This window comes from Aotus nancymaae, unplaced genomic scaffold, assembly GCF_030222135.1.
Source record: "Aotus nancymaae isolate 86718 unplaced genomic scaffold, 86718_ANA_hifiasm-v0.15.2.pri h1tg000010l, whole genome shotgun sequence".
Taxonomy (NCBI): domain Eukaryota; kingdom Metazoa; phylum Chordata; class Mammalia; order Primates; family Aotidae; genus Aotus; species Aotus nancymaae.
Genome location: NW_026988421.1, coordinates 66,668,057 through 66,690,732, shown reverse-complemented (window position 1 = coordinate 66,690,732; position 22,676 = coordinate 66,668,057). Strand labels below are relative to the sequence as shown.

General features: G+C 47.3%; 1 protein-coding gene across 2 annotated transcripts in view; it reads left to right on the top strand.

The window, feature by feature from the left end:
- The window catches only part of DUSP29 (dual specificity phosphatase 29), a 38,888-nt gene extending 16,371 nt beyond the window's left edge, over positions 1–22,517 (top strand). For both annotated transcript variants that reach the window (XM_012466299.2, XM_064374343.1), the window contains exons 2-4: positions 105–338; positions 15,189–15,409; positions 21,212–22,517. In XM_012466299.2, coding sequence (XP_012321722.2) covers positions 139–338; positions 15,189–15,409; positions 21,212–21,453 — 663 coding nt within the window. In that variant the 5' untranslated portion in view covers positions 105–138 and the 3' untranslated portion in view covers positions 21,454–22,517. The remainder of the gene's footprint in view (positions 1–104; positions 339–15,188; positions 15,410–21,211) is intronic.
- The last annotated feature ends 159 nt before the right edge of the window (positions 22,518–22,676 follow it).

Genomic DNA, 22,676 nt, shown 5'->3' with positions numbered 1-22,676 from the left:
TTGGCAAATTTTAAGCGTAGCTTATTCCCACCTCTTTTTGTAAAGCTCATTCCCTGCCTCAGTGTCCCCTGAGAACCCCCATCCTGCTTCTCTCTCATAACCAGTTGCAGAAAGGAGAGAAAATCCCTTGGCTCTAAAATGACATCCAGAGAAGTGAAGACAAGCCTCAAGAATGCCTACTCATCTGTCAAGGGGCCGTCATTGAAGGTGGAGGAGGAGGGCGACAAGGAGGACTACTGCACCCCCGGAGCTTTCGAGCTGGAGCGGCTCTTCTGGAAGGGCAGTCCCCAGTACACCCACGTCAACGAGGTCTGGCCCAAGCTCTACATCGGCGATGAGTAAGTGCCCAGGCCCAGCCTCGCTCTGGCCTCACCTGGGAGTGGGCAGCAGCCCCTCCCCAGGCCACACTCTGTGCCACCTCCTAGCCATGGGCTTTGGAATTTTTAGCTGTTCTGTGAGAACTCAGTTAGTGAGGGCTGGGCTTATCTTCACATTACAGAAAACCTAAGAAAAGGCTTAGGCAAGATAGAGGTTTACTTCTCTCTGGCGATATAAGTGCAGAGGGAGGTGGGCTGGGGCTGGCATGGCTACTGCAGGGTCATCAAGAACTCAGACTCCTGTGTTTCTGTGCCACTGTCCTAGGGGTGTGGCTTCTTCCCTCCAGGTTGCTGCAGGGTCCCAGATTGCCACCAGGGCTCCAGCCATCAACTCGAGGACCCAGACAGCAGGAGGATGGAGGGAAAGAAAGAGCAGAAGGGCATCTTTCCAAAGCAAAGTCCCATCCCTAACTTCCCCTGCCCCTAGCTGCAAGGGAGGCTGGGAAATGTAGTCTTTCATTTTAGTTAGGTATAATATCCTCAAGAATAAAATCAATTCTTAGGTTGATGGTGCAGGAACACATCAATGTATGTCTGGAAGAATGGTAGCCTAAGTTGAGGTTGCTGTCACCTCCATTCGATTTTTATAATCACCATTACCCACTCCCTACACAGCTGAGATGAACCTACTGTAAATAATATTAATAACGATAATGACTATCCTTTCTTGAACACTGTATGCCAGGCACTGCGTTAAGCGTCTTGCATGCATGATCTCATTTTACTCTCCTGATAACCCAATGAAAGAGTCTATCTAGTTACTCCCATTATAAATATAGGGAAGCTGAGGCATGGAGCAATTAAATAACTGGCCCAAGGTCCCACAGCTCAGTTGGTGACTACAGGCATGCGCCACAACACCCTGCTAATCTTTTTTTTTTTGAGATGGAGTGTCCCTCTGTCACCCAGGGTGGAGATTGGATTTTACTGTGTTGGCCTGATTGGTCTTAAACTCCTGACCTCGTGATCCACCCACCTCGGCCTCCTAAAGTGCTGGGATTACAGGTATGAGCCACTGCACCCAGCCCTATATTTCCTTTAAACAATAAAAAAAAAGGAATCGTAGGCTGGGTGGTATGACTCATACCTGTAATCCCAACACTTTGGGAGGCTGAGGCAGAAGGATCACTTGAAGGCAGGAGTTAGAGATAGCCTGGGCAAAATAGTGAGATCTTGTCTATACAGAAAAAAGAACACAAAAAACCAAAACCACCAGCATGGTGGTACACACCTGTAGTCCCAACTACTGGGGAGGCAGGAAGATTGCTGGAGCCTAGGAGAGTGATGCTGTAGTGAGCCAAGATTGTGCCACTGCACTTTAGCCTGAGGGATAGAGCAGCACTTTGTCTCAAAAAAAAAAAAAAATGATACTATAGATACACATTGTACTTTTACTAATCCATAGTTAGCTGTGCCACAATTTACCCAATAATTTCTCAGTTGTGAACATGAGGGGAAGGAAGGAGAGGGGTGTAAAGAAACTCTCTAAGGTTTTCTTCTTTGAATTAGGCTTTATGGAGAAATAATTCATAGACATAAAGTTTACCCATTTAAAGTATACAATTCGGAGGTTTTGTTATATTTACAGAGTTGTGCAACCATCATCACTCTTTAATTTTGGAACATTTTTGTCACCTCAAAAGGAAATGCTGAACCCATTAAACAGTCACTCCCCATTCCCTACGTGCCCCTCAGGCCCTGGCAACCACCAATCTACTTTGTGTTTTGTTTTTTTTTTTTAATTTCTAGATTTCAGAGGACTACTTTGTGTTTTTATAGATTTACTGATTTCCAGACATTCTGTATAAATTGAATATTATAATATGTTCCTGGCTTTCTTTTACTTTGCATAATGTTTCCAGGTTCATCCAAATTGTACTTGTGTCAGTATTTTATTCCTTTTTATTGCCAATCTCCATGATTTTCATACTTTTCTGTAAGTCTAAAATTAGTTCAAAATAAAAACGGTACACGTATACTTTGAGCCAAAATATCACATTAAGAAATGTAATTTACAGAAATAAGAGTAGCAATAATTAGAAAATATGTGCAACAATGCTGATGTAACACTGTTTGAAGTAGCAATAAAGGAGGGGACTGATATCTCTAGTCTCTTAATAACAAAATATTAAATAAATGTAGTAAATATTTCCCATAATGAAAGCAATAGGCTGGGTGTGGTGGCTCTCCCCTGTAATCCCATCACTTTGGGAGGCCAAGGTGGGAAGATTGCTTGAGCCCAGGAGTTTGAGACCAGCCTGAGCAATATAGCAAGACACCACACCATCTCTACAGAAAATTTTTAAACATTGTCTGGGCTTAGGCCGGGCAGTGGCACATGCCTGTAATCCCAGCAGTTTGGGAGGCTGAGGTGGGTGAATCATGAGGTCAAGAGATTGAGACCATCCTGGCCAACGTGGTGAAACCCTGTCTCTACTAAAAACACAAAAATTAGTTGGGCGTGGTGGTGCACACCTGTAGTCCCAGCTACTTGGGAGGCTGAGGCAGGAGAATCGCTTGAACCCGGGAGGTGGAGGTTGCAGTGAGCCAAGATTGTGCCACAGCACTCCAGCCTGGGCAACAGAGTGAGACTCCACCTCAAAAAAAAAGTGATCTGGGCTTGGTGACATGTACCTGTAGTCCCAGCTACTTGCGGGGGCTGAGGTGGGAGGATCACTTGAGCCCAGGAGGTCATGGCTGCAGTGAGCTGTGATTGTGCCACTGCATTCCAATCTGGGTGACAGAGTGAGACCCTGTCTCAAAAAACAAACAAACAAACAAAAGTAACATATGCTCATCGTATAAATAGAGAAGTCTTGGTTTTCCTATTGGTAAGAAGTTGATAAGATAACCTTCCTTATAGGGCTGTATGGATTAACTGGGGTAATGTGTGTAAAACAGTGCACTGCCTAGTACATAGGAAGTGCTTAATACATGTGAGCTATGATAATAAAAAAAATGATAAATGTAAGAAAGATTGCTTTCAATATCCCAAAGCAATCACCAGAGACCATTACTCCAAAGATATTCCTATTAATATTTTAGCACATTTCCTCCTAGACTCTCCGAATATTACTTTTGGTTTTGGAATTTGTTTTCATATCATTGTAACTATATTGATTATTCATTTTCTCTTATTTCTCACATAGCATCATTCATAAACATTTTCTATTATATACTTCTTATATATTTAATTATAATAGACATATGACAATATATCAGATGAATAGAAGAGCATTCATTTAACTACTTCCCTATTGTTGGACATATCAGTTATTTCCATGTTTTCACTTTTATAAACAATGCTGCAGTGGACATCTTTATGCATAATGCTTTTTCTATATTTACAATTATTTCCTTAGATCTGACCCTAGAAATGGTACAACTGAGGAAAGAGGGATTAAGATTTTAAAACTTAAACTGTCTGTGTCTTTATGCTGTTCCCTTTGCCTAAAATGTCTCCCTGCACCTCATGTCAAGTCCAGATCCTATGCATTCTTCAAAGTCCACTCAAGTCACTTCTGCCATGAAACTAGCTTTCCCCAATCCCCATTGTGAGAAGTTTTATCTCTGTATATTATATATTATATACTGTATTTACCTTTCCTATGGCTTATAATAATAATAGCTAAGTTGTATTGAATTCTTAGATGTTAGGTGTCATGCTTTGTGCTAGGCGTCATTTAGACTCCACAACAACCCTATAAAGGAGGAACCATTATTATTCCCATTTTACAAATGGACAAGTCATAGCTCAGAGAGTTCATTCATTCAGTCAGTCAGCCAGTAAGCGTTTACTGGGCACCCTGCTTGGAGCTGCAGGAGAACTAAGGAAGAAACTGAAGCTCAGAGAAAGAAAAGTGACTAACCCAAGGTCTCACCACCAGAAAGGGGTAAAATTCATACTCAAACCCAGATCAAAACAAAAACAAAAACAAAACATGGTCAGTCAGGTACAGAAGCTGTTTCAGAGATGAGCAAGGAGATATGTGGAAATGTAACAGGGAACAGAAATAGCAGTGAGTACTGGAGTGGAAGGAGCACAGGGTTTGAATCTTGGCTCTGCCACTTAACAGTTGTGTGACCTTGGACAAATTATTTTACCTCTCTTCACCTTATATGGCTACAGTGATAGGACTTATCTCACGGGGTGAAGATTAAATGAAATAAAACAAATGCTAGAGTAGTATCTAGCATGTAGTAAATGCTCAGTAAGTGCTTGGTGCTATTACGGATCTGAGAAAGATCACAGAAGACATGGATCCAGGTTTGACTTTGAAAGATGGGTAGGATTTCAAAGAAATTCCAGGCAGAGGAAGCAGGTGGGAAAAGCTACAGAGGTGAGGAAAACGGGGATTCATTGGGAATATAGGGGATGAATGGGGTACACTTTCAGAGGGTCTGAGATTAAGCCAAATTCTACTGCTGTGTGGTCAGTTTCGACTGGCTATGCTAGTCTAACAGCTCACCCCAACAACTTGGCAGCCTACACAGCAGTGGCTCATTCCTCACTCACACTGTAGTCCATGGTGGGCCAGCTCTGCTGCGCTCCCGGCCACTTTACTCTAGGACCCAAGCTGACAGAGCAGCCCCTATCTGAGATCTTGCTGGCCTTGCAGCAGAGAGAAAAGAGAGACCTGGCAAACCATAAGCTGGTTTAGAAGTGACATATGCCATTTTTGCCCACATTTCATTGGCAAAAGCAAGTCCGTGCCAAAGCCTCATGTAAGTGGGGCAGCAAAGTATAACTAGCATTGCCAGAGGGGCTGCAAATGCTCTAACAATAATGCCATCCGCCACAGCCTCCTGGTCAGGTGCATTGGCTTTGGGCAGGTTCTTTTACCTTTTCCTCGACTTGAAGAATAGTTGGCCGGGGGCAGTGGCTCATGCCTGTAATTCTAACACTTTGGGAGGCCAAGGTAGGTGGATCGCTTGAAGTCACAAGTTTGAGACCAGCCTGGCCAACATGGCAAAACCCCATCTCTACTAAAAACATAAAAATTAGCTGGGTGTGGTGGCGGGCGCCTGTAATCCCAGCTACTCAGGAGGCTGAGGTGGAGAATTTCTTGAGCCTGGGAGGCAGAGATTGTAGTACGCTGAGATCAAGCCACTGCAATTCAGCCTGGGGGGCAGAGTGAAACTCTATCTAAAAACAAAAAAAATTAATAGACAAATGCAAATATTATGGTTACTTAACAAAAAAGAAATCTGGAAAGGTAGGTCAGAGACAGCTCATGGAAGGGTGAATGCCGGCCAAGGAACTTCATTCAGAAAACCATTGAGTGTCTGAGCAGAGCCGACATGTTCTAGTTAATAGAGTGTCAGACAATAAAATATGCTTGCCTTCTTGATGTTTGACCCTGAACTTGCTTCTTTCAACCAAGAAAATGGAAAATGTCACTGCCCTTTCAATTCAATCCAGCTCTGCCTAATCGAGCCCCAATACAAGCACACACAGGCGTGTGAGACTTGCACCCCCAGCTGGGGGAGGGAGCCTCAAGTCAGCACGGTGGGGTGCTTGTCCCTAATCTCAGCCCTGAGCTATGGGCCCCTTTCTGTGACACTCACTTAACAAGGTTAATGAGACTCACAGATGCTTATTGCCAGAGCAATTCACTCCACTGCTAATGTAGCCATGCAAAGGTTATAACCTGGGCGGTGAGCAGGCAAGGCTGCCTGTGTTTCTTGGCCTCTTTGTAGGGGGGTTGCCCAAAGCAGCCAAAAGCTCCAAGCTGGTTCCTCATGCACAAAGCCTCAGTTTTAATTTGATTATTTATATTTTGGTTAGGTTTTTCCTTTCCCTAAAATCACCTAAGATTTTTGAAAGCCCAGTACCAAGACTCTGGAAGTGAAGGAGGTCAGGACCCAGGAATAAGGATGGATGTCCTGGGATGGGCATAGCTACCGTCTATCCCTGGAGCCCAGGCCAGTGACTGTTGGGTCCTCAGCAGGGCTTACATACCTCTAAGATGAAGCTCACTCTTTCCCTGCTCCTTTTTTGGCAAGAGGCAGAGTGGCTAAGCATTTGCTCTGGAGCCACAATGTCTGGGCCATATACTGGTTTCTGTGTGGTCTTGGAGAAGTCACTCAAGCTTTGTGACTTTCAACTTCTTTACCTGTACAACGTGGATTCTACGCGTTAATGCACACAAAGCACGCCTCACAGTGCCCAGTACATTCATCAAGTTTGAACTATGACAAATCAGGCAGGTTCTGGAAATTGGACTCATAGCGTATGAGGAAGGTAAAGAACAGTCACTGTGCCTTGCCACCCAGGGTGCCCCATGCTAGGGGAAGAAGCCTTGGGACAGAAAACAACCCTGGGTCAGATTTCTCCCATGAGATTCCATCATGAGTGTTGGAAGGAGGGCAGATTGTTGGAAGGAGGACCTGTCCTCCTAGGCCTTCTGGGAAGGTGACCTAAGGCCTAAGAAGGCAGACACATCAAAGTTTCAAAATTGCTAAAGCATTTCCTCAATCCCAGGTTAGCCCAAGGGGATTTGCCAAGTGGGCTGCCTGGTAACTCCAAGTCTCCATTGCTCAGCAGCCCAGGGGAGGGGAAAGGTGGCCCTGCTACCGCAGTCTGATGAGGAAAGGCCACAGACAGGGGGGCAATGTGGAGGGTGCTCAGGCTGCCGCCTCAGCAGGTCAAAGGGGTTGGGCCTGGCTGGCCGCCTTGCAGATATTTCTGGGGTTTGGGGGAAGAATTCTTCACTCAAGGTGCTGCCACCCACACACCACTCATTCTTCTAACTTCATAGGGGTCTGAATCTGCCATAAGTGGAACTGCAGGCTCAGCGTTGGGTGAAGGGCTCCAGCATGACTTGGCACAGCATCCCAGTCCCCATTGTGTACTGCCATCAACTACGTGTGGCTTCGGCAAAGCATTTTATTGCTCTGGGACTTAGTTTCTTTCTTTCTTTTTTTTTTTTTTTTGAGATGGAGTCTTGCGCTGTTGCCCAAGCTGGAGTACAGTGACACAATCTCGGCTCACTGCAACCTCCACCTCCCAGGTTCAAGCAATTCTCCTGCCTTAGCCTCCCGAGTAGCTGGGATTACAGGCACGTGCCACCACAGCCGGCTAATTTTTTGTATTTGTAGTAGAGACAGGGTTTCACCACGTTAGTTAGAATGGTCTCCATCTCCTGACCTCGTGATCCACCCGCCTTGGCCTCCCAAAGTGCTGGTATTACAGGTGTGAGCCATTGCACCCGCCCAGGACTCAGTTTCTTTATTTATAAAATAAAGGATGATTTCAAAGGTTCCTTTCTAGCTCTAAAATAAAATTATTTAAGAAATGGCCTATTAAATGAATTAGGCTTTATTAGGTTCAAGCACATACTTGTTTTATTACTTTTAAGTCATTCAAATTAGATTCAAATTAGGTTAACCAAGTGTTGCCCTCCAGAGAGCCAGGGACTGGCGTCAATGATGAGATAAGAATAATTCATCACCTCTTATCAATCAGCAGTCCCTAAATGGGTGCTTCAAAAATGCTTGAGTATGCTCGAAAGCACTAAGTTTCTGTAATTTAAATATTCTCACTTTAATCTCATTCACATCTTTCATTTGCTTAGCAAAATCTTTTTTCAGTCCTTTTTTTCCCTATAGTCAGCAGGAGGGGAAATATCCTGGCTACTGTCAAAGTGATTGCAAATTCCTAGGCAGGGCAGCCTCCAGTGATAAGGCTTGGCTGAAACAGGATAATTGAGAAATCTCTCTTCCCTCTCCACAATGTGGGTATTGGAGAGCCAGTGCCAGGGTGCGGTTAAACTCTTCCGCTGCTCATGAAATGGTGGGAGCCCTCAGGAGCTCCTTGTTTTTGCATAAACTACAGTGGCCTCCAAGGTCCAACATTTGGGGTCGGATTCCTGCCAAGGCCTGCGGCCTGCCCCACTCTGTCCCAGGCTTTCCAGGGGACCCTCTGTCTTGTCCTTTCTGCTCTTCTGCTTCTGACCAGACCCACAGCCTCAGAAGCCAGAGGGATCTCCAGGACTGGCCTGGCATTGAGAGCCTGGGAAGTGAGGTGAAGGCAAGTCAGTAAGCTGAGACAGTTCCTTCTCCTTGAAAATGAGGAACTAATTCCACCTTAAGGACGGAGCAGGGATAAAATTAACCTGCTTTCTTCGAGGTGTGGGTGGTGTGACTAGTTTAGGATGCAGCAAAACAGTCAAGGTTGCCAATTTAACATGCTGGGTGTTACCTGAAATAACTAGAAATTCCAACTACTGAAGGCGACCGAGGCATAGCTGGGCAGTGGTCATGGGCAAGACAGTTGGGGAGAGATGCCTGAGGCCCTGGCCTGGCCCGGCCTTCTCACTGCCAGAATGCGGCTTAGCAGTCAAGGCCTCAAGCAACATCAACCGTCTCCTTGCACGGTTAGGCTAATGCCGAGTCCAACCAGTCACACGACATCATTTCTCAAAACTAGGCCTCCTGGGTATTCTCTTCTTTTCACCTCTATCCATGGAGGACTAGAGTTTAGGAGGGGAGGAGATTTCCAGCAGGAGTTAAAAACCCTGAGGCCACCTTATGCCTCTGCAATGGTCTCTCCTGAGAACTAAGGAAATAACAATACAAATCATGCTATACATTTACATAGCAAATGAATATATGACTTGTCCATTACCGAAAGTGTATAAAACACAGAAACACAAAAAGAAGAAAATGTAAATTATCTATAATGCAACTACCATATTTTGTCATGGAATACGCACATTCTGACATACATCTTTCTACTGCCTTTTGCCCCTGAAGTCCTATTTTAACCTCTCAAAGCAGCTTCAATATGGGATCATTAAACTTCACAAGACTCTCACAAGGAAAGTACTGCCAGACTTCTGTTTGCCAACAGGCTATAATCAGTAGCGTTCGGCAAACAAAGAAAACGGAGGCGGCAGGCCAGCAGTTCTCCGTTGCTGCGTCAGTTTCACTGGTCAGCCCTGTTTTCTCAGGTGCCTCAACACGGAGGAGCTTCACCAATAGCAAGTAATGAGAACACCCAAGACACTGGAAGGCCAGTACATTTCCCTTTCCCATCAGGTGAACTAACCAAGATCAGATGCCAGAAATGTGCCCACTGTTTTAAAATCCACTTGCAAGGAATGGGCACAGTTGAGACTGCATGGTTAAGATGCCACTGGGTTTGGGAGGCCGAGGTGGGTGGATCACCTGAAGTCAGGAATTTGAGACCAGCCTGGCCACCATGGTGAAACCCCATCTCTATTAAAAATACAAAAAATTAGCTGGGTGTGGTGGCGGGTACCTGTAATCCCAGCTATTCGGGAGACTGAGGCAAGAAAATCACTTGAACCCAGGAGGCAGAGGTTTTAGTGAGCAGAGATCGCACCATTGCACTCCAGCCTGAGCAACAAGGTCAAAACTCTGTCTCAAAAAAAAAAAAAAAAAAAAAAAGAAAGACTCTATTGGGGAAGGTCATCATCAAGGCCAAACCCATGAAATGATGTGTGACCACCACAGTGTCACACCCATCCGAAGAAATAAGGTGCCAGATGGCAAGGTACATAGCCTATCGGCACACAGAAGTCCATAATCAGGTGTGGGAAATGTGCTGATTCTCCGCAGACTGTGGGGATTCACCTCGACCATGAGGGGACTTCCTTCAATGCTCAATGTAGAGTCTGTGCAACGTGGGAACAGTCTGCTGCCACCTGAAGGAAGCTGCGGGGGGTTTGTCCAGATATATGTATTCGAGGCTTGTGCCTCCTCCCCTCTGTGCAAGACCACACACCTGGGAAAATAGGCTTTCCGGCAGAGGCTGAGGTATTTAGGCTGACAACAGGAGGGTGACAAGGGGTGTGAACAAGTGAAACGTCAGGAGCACTGCCCAAGGAGACTGTCTCATGGAAAGGCAGCTTATCTGTCATTCCTCCAGGGTGGGGCTTTGAAGCAAGCTTCCTGGGAACAACTCCAGAGGGGCTGGCAGGTGTCTGGGCCAGGCCAGAGGAGGCAGGGAGGGAAGGACTTAGCTGAGGAAATTGGGCCATGCAAGAAGGAATACACTTCTTCAGCCCTCCTCCAGTCTGGAGTCAGAATCCAGAGCTAGGCTGGAAATTCACAGGAAGGGAGAAGGGTTCAAGAGAAGTGAGTCAGAACTGGGATATGACTGACAGTGTTCTTCAAAAGCAAACTGTGTAGGCTGGGTGTGTTGGTTCACGCCTGTAATCCCAGCACTTTGGGAGGCCAAGGTGGGCAGATCACCTGAGGTCAGGAGTTCAAGACCAGCTTGACCAACATGGTGAAACCTTGTCTCTACTAAAAGTACAAAAATTAGCTGGGCATGGTGGTACACGCCTGTATTCCCAGCTACTCAGGAGGCTGAGGCAGGAGAATTGCTTGAACCCAGGAGGTGGAGGTTGCAGTGAGCCGAGATTGCGCCACTGCACTCCAGCCTGGGGGACAAAGTGAGACTCCATCTCAAAAAAAAAAAAAAAAAAAAAAAAGTAAACTGATTCCAATGGACTGGGCAAAGTCAAAAAAATGTAAAAAAAAAAAAAAAAGAAGGTAAATTGCATGAGTCCAACAAATGTGTGAACAATGTCCAACCTCATTGCTAAAATGAATCAGTGAAAACGAGACACCATTAATTTTTTTTGCCTATGAAATTGAAGAATAAAAATCAAACTCCAACTTTTCTGTAGGGTAATTTAGTAACAAGTATCAAATGTATTTTAAAATGGCCATATCTGTTGACTCAGCAACTTCACTTGTAAAAATGTCTCCTATGGATATAATCAGAGAAATGCCCAAAGAAACACAGCAAAATGCTTGGTAAGAAAAAATTGGGACTTACCTATATAATGAAATAGCATGCAGTTATTGCAGTTATATGTTGCTATAGGAAGATGTTTACAATATGCCACCACATCAAAGGTTTTGAAACTTTATCATATCGTACCAAAAAAAAAAAGCACCTCTCTATAAAATATACAAATCTATACCTAGAAAAACAATGGGAGGATCTTACATCGAAAGCTAAGAACCTTTATGTCTAAGGGAGTAGAAATACAGGCGATTTTTTGGTGTGGAGAGTATGTTTTCTACATTCTATATACAGCTGTGTTATTTTTGTCATGAGATGACACATTATTTAAAAATTTAATAGATGATCACATCTAGGATTGCTCCTAACCAGTAACTAAAGCTCCTGTGTCATCTAGATTCTGGAAGTAAATTCCTAAATCTGTTTTTCTTTCTGAAGTCTTTTCTCCCTCAGCAGAGGCATTAATGTGGACCCAGGTATGGGGTACACAGCCCTTTCCCCATGTTCATCACCTTAAAATGCCTCTGTGTTTGTTAGTCTCTTTTCAACATATGTGAGCAGATAATGTATCTGGCCCTGAAATTTAAAAACAAAACCAAAGCGGTATAGTGCCAGACATCACTCTCTGAGCCTGCCCCACTCCCAGTAATCGCTGAGCTGGGTGTCTATCCCAGCTGGGGATTGGATGGTGGGTGTCTGTGATGATGGCTCTGCCTCCCTCACAGCATCTGTGTAAGAGGCATTCCATTTATTTGCAGATTCCCATTCTGCTGTGGATGCTCTTTCAAGCCCTCAACTGAACTCTGAGTAAACCAAACTGGGGGAAGTCCCCAGAGTGATGTGTGAGGATATCAATTCCCCTTCCCGGCCCAGGTAGCAAAGACCCTGAAAACTTGTGGCAGGCCTCAAATACCCACCAGGTCTTGGGGTCTTCGTGAGCCCCTTTCTCTCCTTCAGGCACAGCCAACGGCAGCCTGGTGCGGTGGATATGGAGGTGTCAGGCAATGAGACTTGTTGCATATCTACCCCCTTCCCCAAAAGTGGCAAAGTGCAAATCGTAATTCATTCAAACTGCCATTTGATTATGTTGAAAGCCAGTTACTGAACCCAGAGAGAACAGTCTTCATGGTGGGTAGGAGCTTCCTGTCAAGGAGAGTTAATTTTAATTTTTCCACTGAGCTCAACCTCAAAGTGAGGTTGATTGCCACTCAGCAAGATGGACCACATTAGCGGCGGCTTTAATTGGGATCCTATCTACGTCCCCAAAGCATAATGTTTGTTGTATACATGCTTTGGGACAAGACGAAAAATGAAAAGCAGACCTTTCTGAGGAAAAATTGAAAGCACAACGTGTTCCACAGTCCGAATGGCCACAGCAAGAGCCAAGTGGAGGTGTGCTTAGTGGGACTCCCCACCTCCCCATGCCACAGTTCCACTGGGCTGTTTGCAAATGTTTCCAAATGCTCAATCCCTTTCCCAAACACTGGACACCACCGTGGTTCTCATGGCAAATAAAAAGCTCCAGGAAATCAGTGAAAGACAAGCGTGCCCTTGGCTGAGGGGCCACGGCACATATTTCTGGTGTGAGGCTCCTCCTGGCCTAGGGTGTTGGTCCCTGCTAGCATCCAACATGGTCACTTCTGTCCATATCCTTTTACTAGTGGCCTTGAGAGGAGCCTTCAGCTGGAGTACAATGGCACTTTTACCCTCTTATTGGTATGGCTCCAGACCCTTGTCACATTTTCCCTGAGCTGAAGTACTGGTCTTTGTGCTATTGAGGGAGATGTCTTCTTAAGCCCAGGTTGGATCACGTCTCTTTAAACACCCTCTAAAGCTCTCCTTGACTCCCAAACACAGATCCTGGCATCCACGATCTGTTCCCAGACACCAGCCAGACTGATTTTTCTTTTCCTTTTTTTTTTTTTTTTTAAGACTGAGTCTCACTCTGCTGTCAAAGACTGAGTGCAGTGGTGCGATCACAGCTCACTGCAGCCTCGACTTCCCTAAGCTCAGGTGATCCTCCCACTTCAGCCTCCCCAGTAGCTGGGACTACAGGCACCTGCCAGCACACCTGGCTAATATTTTTCTTTATATTTTGTAGAGATGGGGTTTCATCATGTTGGCCAGGCTGGTCTTGAACTCCTGGGCTCAGGCCACCCTCCTGCCTAGGCCTCCCCAAAGTGCCAGGTTTATAGGTGTTAGCCAGCTTGTCCAGCCAGATTGATCTTTAAAAAAGTAAAGAATGCTTACTCCTCTCTTAAAATCCTCTAGCAGACTTCCACCACACTTAGAATAATACTCAAACTCCTTCCTATGGCCTGCAGAGCCCACCATGATCCAGCCCCTCCTACCTTTCTAAACTCCTGTACCGCTCTTCCCCTTGCTACTTCAGCCACATTGGCTTCCTATCTGTTCTCAGCACTTGTTCCCTTTGCCTGGATGAAACACTTTCTCTCTAACTCTTCCTCAGCCTTCTCATCCCTATCTTGGCTTAAACCCCACCTCCCCACAGTGGCCTTTCTTGACCACCTTGCCTGAAGCAGGACCACAGTCATTCTGTAGCATGTCATGAAGTTTTAGGTCCTTGGGATAGCTCTCACTGCTATCTGAAATTATCTGTATGTGTTGTTTATTTCCTACCCCCATTAGTATCTGACCTTCCTGAGGGACCTTGACTAACGTGTTCACTTTTGTTTTTTTGAGACACAGTTTCACTCTATTGCCCAGGCTGGAGTACAGTGGTGCCATCTTGGCTCACCACAACCTCCACCTCCTGGGTTCAAGCGATTCTTGTGTCTCAGCCTCTCAAGTAGCTGGGACTACAGGCATGTGCCCCAAGCCCAGATAATTTTTTTTTTTTTTTTTTGTATTATTAGTAGAGACAGGGTTTCTCCATGTTGATCAGGCTGATCTTGAACTCCTGACCTCAAGTGATTTGCCTGTCTCGGCCTCCCAAAGTGCTGGGATTACAGATGTGAGCCATTGCGTTTGGCCCCTGTTCACTTCTACCATCAGCACCCAGCACAGTGCCTGGCACACAATAGACTGCAAATCTGGGGATGGAGAATTTATTACAGGAAATAGTGAAGGCTTCCTGAAAGGCCTTCGTTGTCTCTATCTCCATACCTTAGGTGGTGCTGTTTCCTTGCCTTGGCCCTGACTTGCCTCGTTATTCCCCTCCATTACCAAAGTTGACACTTGTAGTAACACACGCCCTTCCCTGCCCAACCCTGCAGGCAGGAAGAACCAGTGTTTCCTCTGGAAGCCCAGCTCCAGCCCAGCCCCACCATGCTGCCCTGTTCCAGAGCCATCTACTTCGAGAGGACTTTACTGTTCCTGCAAATTCTTGCCTAGAAAGATAAAGCTGTAGCCCATTAAATAATTTCACTGCTGGCTTCAAGAACCTCCCTGCAATTCAAACAATAGACAGCTCAAAAAGCCATCCTTCTCAGAACAATACTCTGCCCAACTGGGCAACAGCTCCCCAAAGCAACAACACTTTCCCGTTCACATCGTGCCAATGTGAATTTGTGAACTTTGCCCAACCCCAGTCCAATCCTCTCATGGAAGGCCTTGCTTTAAACCATTCAGTTGAGTCTCCATCTCCAAACCCTGAAAACATCCAGCAGGTTCAGAGGAGAGGCTGGGTGAAGGCAGCCCTAATGAACAGGTTATTCTGGAAGGCTTTCAGGCGATTTGGCAGGTCCAGACCTGCGACCATCACAGAGTGCAGCACCAGGCTCTGCTGTGTCTAGTGAATGATGAAAGAACGAATGGGCGAATGAATAGCTCAGCCCACCTACCCCAGCCTCCACCCTTTCCTTTCTTGAAACAGCCGAGCCAGAATCATAAAGTAGTGCAGGTGGCCTAGGGGACCGGGTAAGAACAGAGCTTTGGGGATTCATTTGCAATGACTCGTCCTTATTCTGGGAACTGGAATCCACGGCAGAAAGCGTGGGCAGCCCCTGAGTTTCCCAGACCCCGGGCACTGTGCAGCGTGCCCACCGACCTCTCTCCCCTGCGCCCAGGGCAACAGCGCTGGACCGCTACCGGCTGCAGAAGGCGGGCTTCACGCACGTGTTGAACGCGGCCCATGGGCGCTGGAACGTGGACACCGGGCCCGACTACTACCACGACATGGACATCCAGTACCACGGTGTGGAGGCCGAAGACCTACCGACCTTCGACCTCAGTGTCTTCTTCTACCCGGCGGCCGCCTTCATCGACAGAGCGCTGCGGGACGACCACAGTAAGAGACGCCCCGATCCGCCCCGATCCGCCCCGATCCGCCCTGCCCCTAGCCTAGGCCCCGCCCCTTCCACGGTCCGCCTAGGCTCCGCCCCTAGCCCAAGGTCGCGCCGCCTGAGGCCCAGGCCGGAAGCGGGATCTGCGCGTGTGAAAAATCGCGAAGCCAGGCCACTGGGACTGTTAGTGGCCGACGGTAGTCTCTCCATGGAGAGACTTTAAATTCTCCTGCCCACCAACCAAGTTCACCAGTCCACCCTCTAGCAACTGAAATGAGTCATCACCACAAGGTAAAATGTGCCTCATAGTATTTGAAGTTAACTGAAAACATATTTGACGTGGAAAAAAAAAAAAGACTGCAGCAACCTAATCCTTCATTTTCTGTTCAGTGCACTCACTTGCCATTACTATATTTCTGAGACCCTGGAAGCTGTGAAGGTTTAAGGACTTGCACCACCTAGCGTGCTGCTGGTGGCTTTGGGCCTTGATTGCAGCTCTGGGGAATGGAAATTGGGAGGGTGTAAAGGAAAGGCCTTTTGGTCGGAGTCTTTGCTAAAGAACATTTGCCATACTTCAAGAGGCGCTCGGCCTCAAAGCTGGAACGCGGCCAGAGACACTAATTGTGCCTGGGCCCAAACTCAACTAGTAGCCAAGGGCTTCAAAACACTCAGGGAGCGGGAATCCATGGAGAGACTTTAAATTCCCCTTCCAACCAACCAAGTTCACAGCCCGCTCTCTAGCCACCATGTCCCCAGTTACACTCAGCCTAGCGAGATCTCCAGTAGAAAGCTGACAAGCTGTATTTGAGGTATAATTTGGGTTTTGCACCTCCAGTGTCCAAGTTTTTCCAGCGTTAATTATCCATCTTTTAAATCACAGTGCTAGTCTTTGTGCTCAGAATGCACTGTTGGCTACCCAAATCCAGCAAAAGCTACAAGGCTATTTTGGAGAGACAGGCACAGCTCAGGCACCCATTGCGGGTAAGACAATATACAGTTATTGCTGCAGGGTGTACTTCAGTGACATTCCACAGAGGCCAGAGGGACTTCAGCTCCCTAATCTGTGCTCTGACTTCAGCCCAATGTGTCAGACAGCCCTTTGTGGGGCCATCACATAATTTGGGTGTCCAGTTACTGAAAGCCTTTCTTGCCACAAGAGGTTGTGATGACAAGGCTCAGTGACTGACCAAACTGCCAGCGGCAGGAACTTGCAAACTGGGACTGGGCCTAGGCCAGGTCTGCTGGACAGTATCAGACCTTAATGGGCATCCTGAGGTGGCCCTGACCCCACAGCCAACCATAGCCACCAACAATACGTTCTTATTTTGGCTCAGAAAGCAATGTCACAATGAAAAAAACCCTTAGAGCTAACATGCTTGTATTAGAAGATGCCTCATTTCCAAGCCTTCCTTTTATGAGTCTATTTTTGAACTGTCTTTTGTGCTGTGTGCATTCTGAGTTTCCAAGCAGGATCAAAAAAGCAACTGAGCTGAGTCATCACCATAAGGTAAAATTTGCCTCATAGTATTTGATGTTAACTGAAAACATATTTGACATGAAAAAAACACTGCAGCAACCTAATCTTTCAGTTTCTGTTTAATGCACTCACTTACCATTACTATATTTTAGACCTTACCCTTCATGGAAGGGGCCTGGCAGGCTTTGGAAAAGACAGGGCTGGGTTTAAATTTCTGTCGCACAATTTACTAACAATGTGATTTCTCTGAGCCTTGGTTTCTCCATCCGGTGATAAAAATATTTACCTTCAGAGGTTCTAATGAGGATCAGCAGTAACACACATAAAGCGCTTAGCACAGAACCTGGCGGACAGCAGGCTCTCAGATGTATTTGATAAAGTGTGGTCATATACCATGAAGAATATAATCACGCCAGCATGTGCACATCATCATCATAAAGTTTCCAATCTCAAAAAAAATACATTCCAACTTTGAACTGTAAGATATACTCACATGAAAGCTTGTTTTAGGTTCCTGGCACTCCATTTTAGAGTCTGCCCCCACTGCCAAATCCAGAAAGAATCAGGCTCTCAAGTAGAAGCTTAGGCCTAGGCAGATGACAGAACATCATGAGGAGGTGTCAGGCTGCTGTGGATCGTGACTGTTAGACCAGGTGGCACCTAGCAAACGAAGGGCCAAGGGAAGAGAGTATATACTCGGATCAGAGACTATGAGGGGGATAGAATGAATGGATGGGGGTGCCGGGACTTGACTGGATGGCTAGGGATGGGGAGCAGGACATGACCCCACGGGAGATGGCAGGCTGGGCTCTGCTCTCAGCGCCTTTGCACTGGCATGGCTAAAGACTTCCTCAAGTCAGGGTTCAAATGCCTAACCTGCAGAACCATGCAGAGTGTAAACAAATACAGCTGGCTGCATGGACAGCAGGGGGATGTGGGGAGGGGGCGCTTGTGGCTAAGCGGAGAGCCCTGTACCCCCTTCAGAGGGGCACCTGCCACTCAGCCTCAGCCAATGCTTCTCTTGTGAGAGTCAGTGCAAATGTGGGAGATCTGACTTTCAGAAGTCTCCAATCTGGATTTTACTATAAAATCGCTCGATTTTTAGGTCTTGGCAACAGATTGAAATGTCTTAAAATGCTACAAAGGACAAACTAAAGCAACCCAATGGCCATCAGGTTGTAACCTGTGCCCTGAGTGGTCAGAGCAACCAAACAAAATGCCTGCTAACTCAGCAGCAGCAATATCATAGGCTTCATACCCAGTGGACAGCAGGTGCTCAGCCCACCTGCCACATGGAGTGGGTGGCCCAGTTGTGTCTAGACATGCACTGGAAAACCAAGGGACACTGCTTGGCATTTTAGTGCCAGACCCAAGGGAAAACCAAGAGACACTGCTTGGCATTTTAGTGCCGGACCCAAGGGAAAACCAAGGGACGCAGCTTGGCATTTTAGTGCCGGACCCAAGGGAAAACCAAGGGACGCAGCTTGGCATTTTAGTGCCGGACCCAAGGGAAAACCAAGGGATGCAGCTTGGCATTTTAGTGCCGGACCCAAGGGAAAACCAAGGGATGCAGCTTGGTATTTTAGTTTTGGACACAAGGGAAAACTAAGGGACGCACTTGGCATTTTAGTGCCAACCAGACCCACTTGTATGTTTCTTACACTCTTGATGTAAGAGGTGTGGATGGACAGTCTGGCCAAAAAAGCAAGGCGTCACTCTGCTTCCTCTTGTCTTTGTTCTCCGTTCTCCATTGACTGGTTTCAGCCAAGTGTACGCCATTCCCCCCACCCGGCTTCTCACAGCCAGTCTTTTTTTCACTTTTTTTGAAAAGCATTCCTTGTGCTGTGGAGCTGTATCATGGGCTGTAATCAGCCTCTGGGGCCCTCTCCCACCCTATCCCTACCCTGACTTGACCCTTTAGAAAGAACTCCCCAGGCAACCTCAGTCACTCTTAAAATATCTCAGAGATAATCTAATCTCTGATCTTGCCCTGACAGCTGGGCAAACAGAGGCCCAGAGAAGCCAAGTGAGGTGCCCAGGGTCACAGAGCTAATCAGAGGCAATGCCATCAGGACACCTGCTTGCCAGCAGGGATTCCTTCTGTCACTGAGGCCTCACAGAAGAGTCCTCTGCCCTTATTTTGAGCACCTGGTGACTTTGCTGTATAAGAGGTCACCAAATATCATGGAGGATAAGGCATGACAGCTGGTTATAGGATCTGAAAAAATGAACTTGTCAGTCTTCATCAGAAAAAGAAGTACTCACAAAATACTGCCGCGGGAACCCCACTTGGGTTGCCTTAACTGGTCCTGACGCAGCATCCTCCAAGGTGAATTAGTGTGGTTTTAATTTAATGAAGTCTTCTAAGAAACTCCAGGGCAAATGTCATGAGGTGCTAAAGATCAGACTTTAGTATCACACTCTCCTTTTGTCTGCTCTTTCTTGTTCTTAAACAGTCCATAGCTTGCTTTTGAAGCCGTCTTAAAATCTATTATGGATAAGGGAGGTAAGAATAAATAAATGAAGCCTGCTTTCAAGCAGGAGGTTGATTCTCTGTTGCTTCTAATAAGCTTTAACCAGACCAGATTTTCACCGTTTTGTTTTTGTTTCTGGTTTTTGAGATGAAGTCTTGCTTTGTCACCCAGGCTGGGGTACAGTGGCACAATCTCCACTCACTGCAACCTCCATCTCCTGGGTTCAAGTGATTCTCCTGCTTCAGCCTCCTGAATAACTGGGAGGTGCCCATCACCACGCCCGGTGAAATTTTGCATTTTTTAGTAGAGATGGGTTTTTACCATGTTGGCCAGGCTGGTCTCTAACTCCTGACCTCAAGTGATCCACCCGCCTCAGCTTCCCAAAGTGCTGGGATTACAGGCATGAACCACCACCCCCAACCTATTTTCACTGTTTCAAGGGTCTCCTGCCCTATCTCCCTCCAGCTCCGGCAGTTCATAATACACCTTGCATCCTTTTTCTCAGGACTTCCACACACCTAGAAGCTCTTGGGAAGAAGTAGGGGCTCTACCAGAATTTCTTTGCAAGTTACTAAGAAAGGCAGATTCCCAGATAGTGCGTGGGAGGTGGACAGAGAGCATCTCCTGAAAGCAAGGAAGGAGGCTGCTTAGCAAGGCACACACCTGGCTAGGGGTCGGGGCATGGTGCAGGGTAACAGCCTCAGCCTATGTCTGATTTGAGTGACAGAGACCTACCTTCGAGTCACTCCTGAAAGCATGCAATTGAGGAGCAGTAGAGAGTCTGGATTTGACTTTGCTTTTCTTTTTCTTTCTTTTTTTTTTGAGATGAAGCCTTGCTCTGTTGCCCAGGCTGGAGTGTAGTGGTACGATCTCAGCTCACTGCAAACTCTGCCTTCCAGGTTCAAGCAATTCTGCTGCCTCAGCCTCCTGAGTAGTTGGGACTACAGGTGCACCCCATGATGGGCTAATTTTTGTATTTTTAGTAGAGACGAGGTTTTGCCATGTTGGCCAGGCTGGTCTTAAACTCCCAACCTCAAGTGATCTGCTGACCTCGGCCTCCCAAAGTGCTGGGATTACAGGTGTGAGCCACTGCACCCGGCCTCATACCCTGGTCTTGAAAACAAAATTCAGCTCTTGGAGCTCCTACCAGAGCTGAGTGTCCTCTGTCCCTCCTCTTCCCCTTTCTCTCTCGATCCTTCCACCTCCCGCTTTTCTCCCACCCCCTCTATCTCCCTTCCAACTCTCTCTCCCCTCCCCTCTGCCACTTAATAGATGTCAGGCCCCTAAAAGGCTTAATGAACTACAGCTTTCATCTGTTTCAAGTATTAAGTCATGACAGAAAGAATTACCCTGTTTTCTGGGAGAGGAAGAAACACTTTGGTTATCAGCAGGGCTAGCCAGAGGCCCAGCACCTCCGGAACGGCCCGTGGGGATTCGAATGCCAGGGCTAGACATTCATCCAGCTACACACGTCCACACCCCAGGAGTGTGGTCATGCCAGGGAGACTCTGGGGCCAGCCTCCCCCAGAACCGAAACAACAATCAAGAAGGAGGTGCCTGCTGGCACATGGTGCACAGGGGAAGGGCAGCCCGGCCACACTGTGGGAGCTCAGCAGCCATTCGTTAGCACAAACAAAGTGTGCTAAAATCAAGTTATTTACAGGTTTATTTGCCTTCTCAACAACCCTATGAAGAAGGCACTGAGAGTGTCCTCGTTCTATAGAGGGGGCAGCTGTGGGGCACAGTGCTGAGTCACTTGCTGTGGGTGAGAGGGTGACAGGATGGCAGTGGGCCCTGCCCACGGCCCCCACATCTGCTCCTCAGTGTGGGGTTTCTCCTCCCCACTCCAATTGCAGGTAAGATCCTGGTTCACTGTGTCATGGGCCGCAGCCGGTCAGCCACCCTGGTCCTGGCCTACCTGATGATCCACAAGGACATGACCCTGGTGGATGCCATCCAGCAAGTGGCCAAGAACCGCTGCATCCTCCCCAACCGGGGCTTTCTGAAGCAGCTCCGGGAACTGGACAAGCAGCTGGTGCAGCAGAGGCGACAGGCCCAGCACCAGGACGGTGAGGAGGTGGACGGCAGGGAGCTGTAGGGCCCGCCTCACTGGGCCAGCAGAGGCACTTGGGGACACAGAGGAGAGGCGGAACTCTGGCCTAGGACTCCAGAGAAGGAACAGTGAAACTGAAGCTCGATTTCTTCCAAACCATCTTGTTCAACTTCCTTATGTGTGCTGGGGACGGGGGGACCCAGAGCCGCCCCCGGGGAAAGCCAAGCACTCGGCTTCTCAGCAAAAATGGGAGGGGAGGGCTCCCTGGCTCTGGGTCACAGAGGAGCACGTGACGCAGTCTCTTGCATTGTTTTTGTTTTTTTGGTGAGATGGAAGAGGGAAAGGATTTTAAAATGTGTAGGCATTATGCTGTGATTAAATGTTTGGCTTTGTCTGAAAGGAAAGTCATGTTCTTATAAAAAGTAATTTAAAATAGAAATTGCTTTTCCAACCACAGAACGGTACCAGGCAAGCCATGTCACAGGAGTGCCTGTGCAGCCGAGGGAAGGCTCCTTCCTGGGTGTCCTGCGTTTCCGTGGCATCCCCTGCACCCGTTTGTCTTTTCAGCGGAACCCCGAGGCTCACACCACCATCCCTAGATGTGCTCCTCCAGCAGGGTGGGGAGAGGTCCTGAACCCCTATACAGAGGCTCCTGCTTTAGGCTTCCCCCACTCTCCCAAGGGACCCAGGGCTCCTCAGACTCTTACCCAAGGCTGCCACTAGCCAAAAAAATTTGGTGAGTTTGGACAACTTTCTAATTTTGGGGAGAAAAAGGGAGGAGATCCTCTCTAGGGAGCATCTCAGGGAGGCTCTTTTCACATGGGTTCTAATCAAAGCAACACAAGCTGGTTTTCAGTCATAGCAGAAAGTATTTGCAAATTGTTGTCTGCTGTGGAATGGAGGATGGGGCAGCCAGCTAAGCTCAGGTGTGGAGTTTGCCTCCCTGAGAGCTAAGCCAGGCGCCATGACTGCGTGATTTCCACTCTGAAGGAGAAAATGGCCGCAGGCACGAAGCGGGTAGCGACAGCTTCCAGGGCCAGGAATCCCAAACCAGGCAGAACCCAAAGAGAGGTGCTGCTGTTGGAGATGCCGGCCGTCAAGGACCAGAAACGGAGCCTGCCTGAGAAAGCAGAAAGAATGTGATAAAGGCCTTCTAGGAAAATACGAAAAGGGGCCCTGTGCTTCAGTTTGTTTGTGGTTTTCAGCAGAATGAAAGAGGAAGTTATCGATGGGTGGAGGAGAGAGTCCAGGGGCTCAGCAGATGTGTA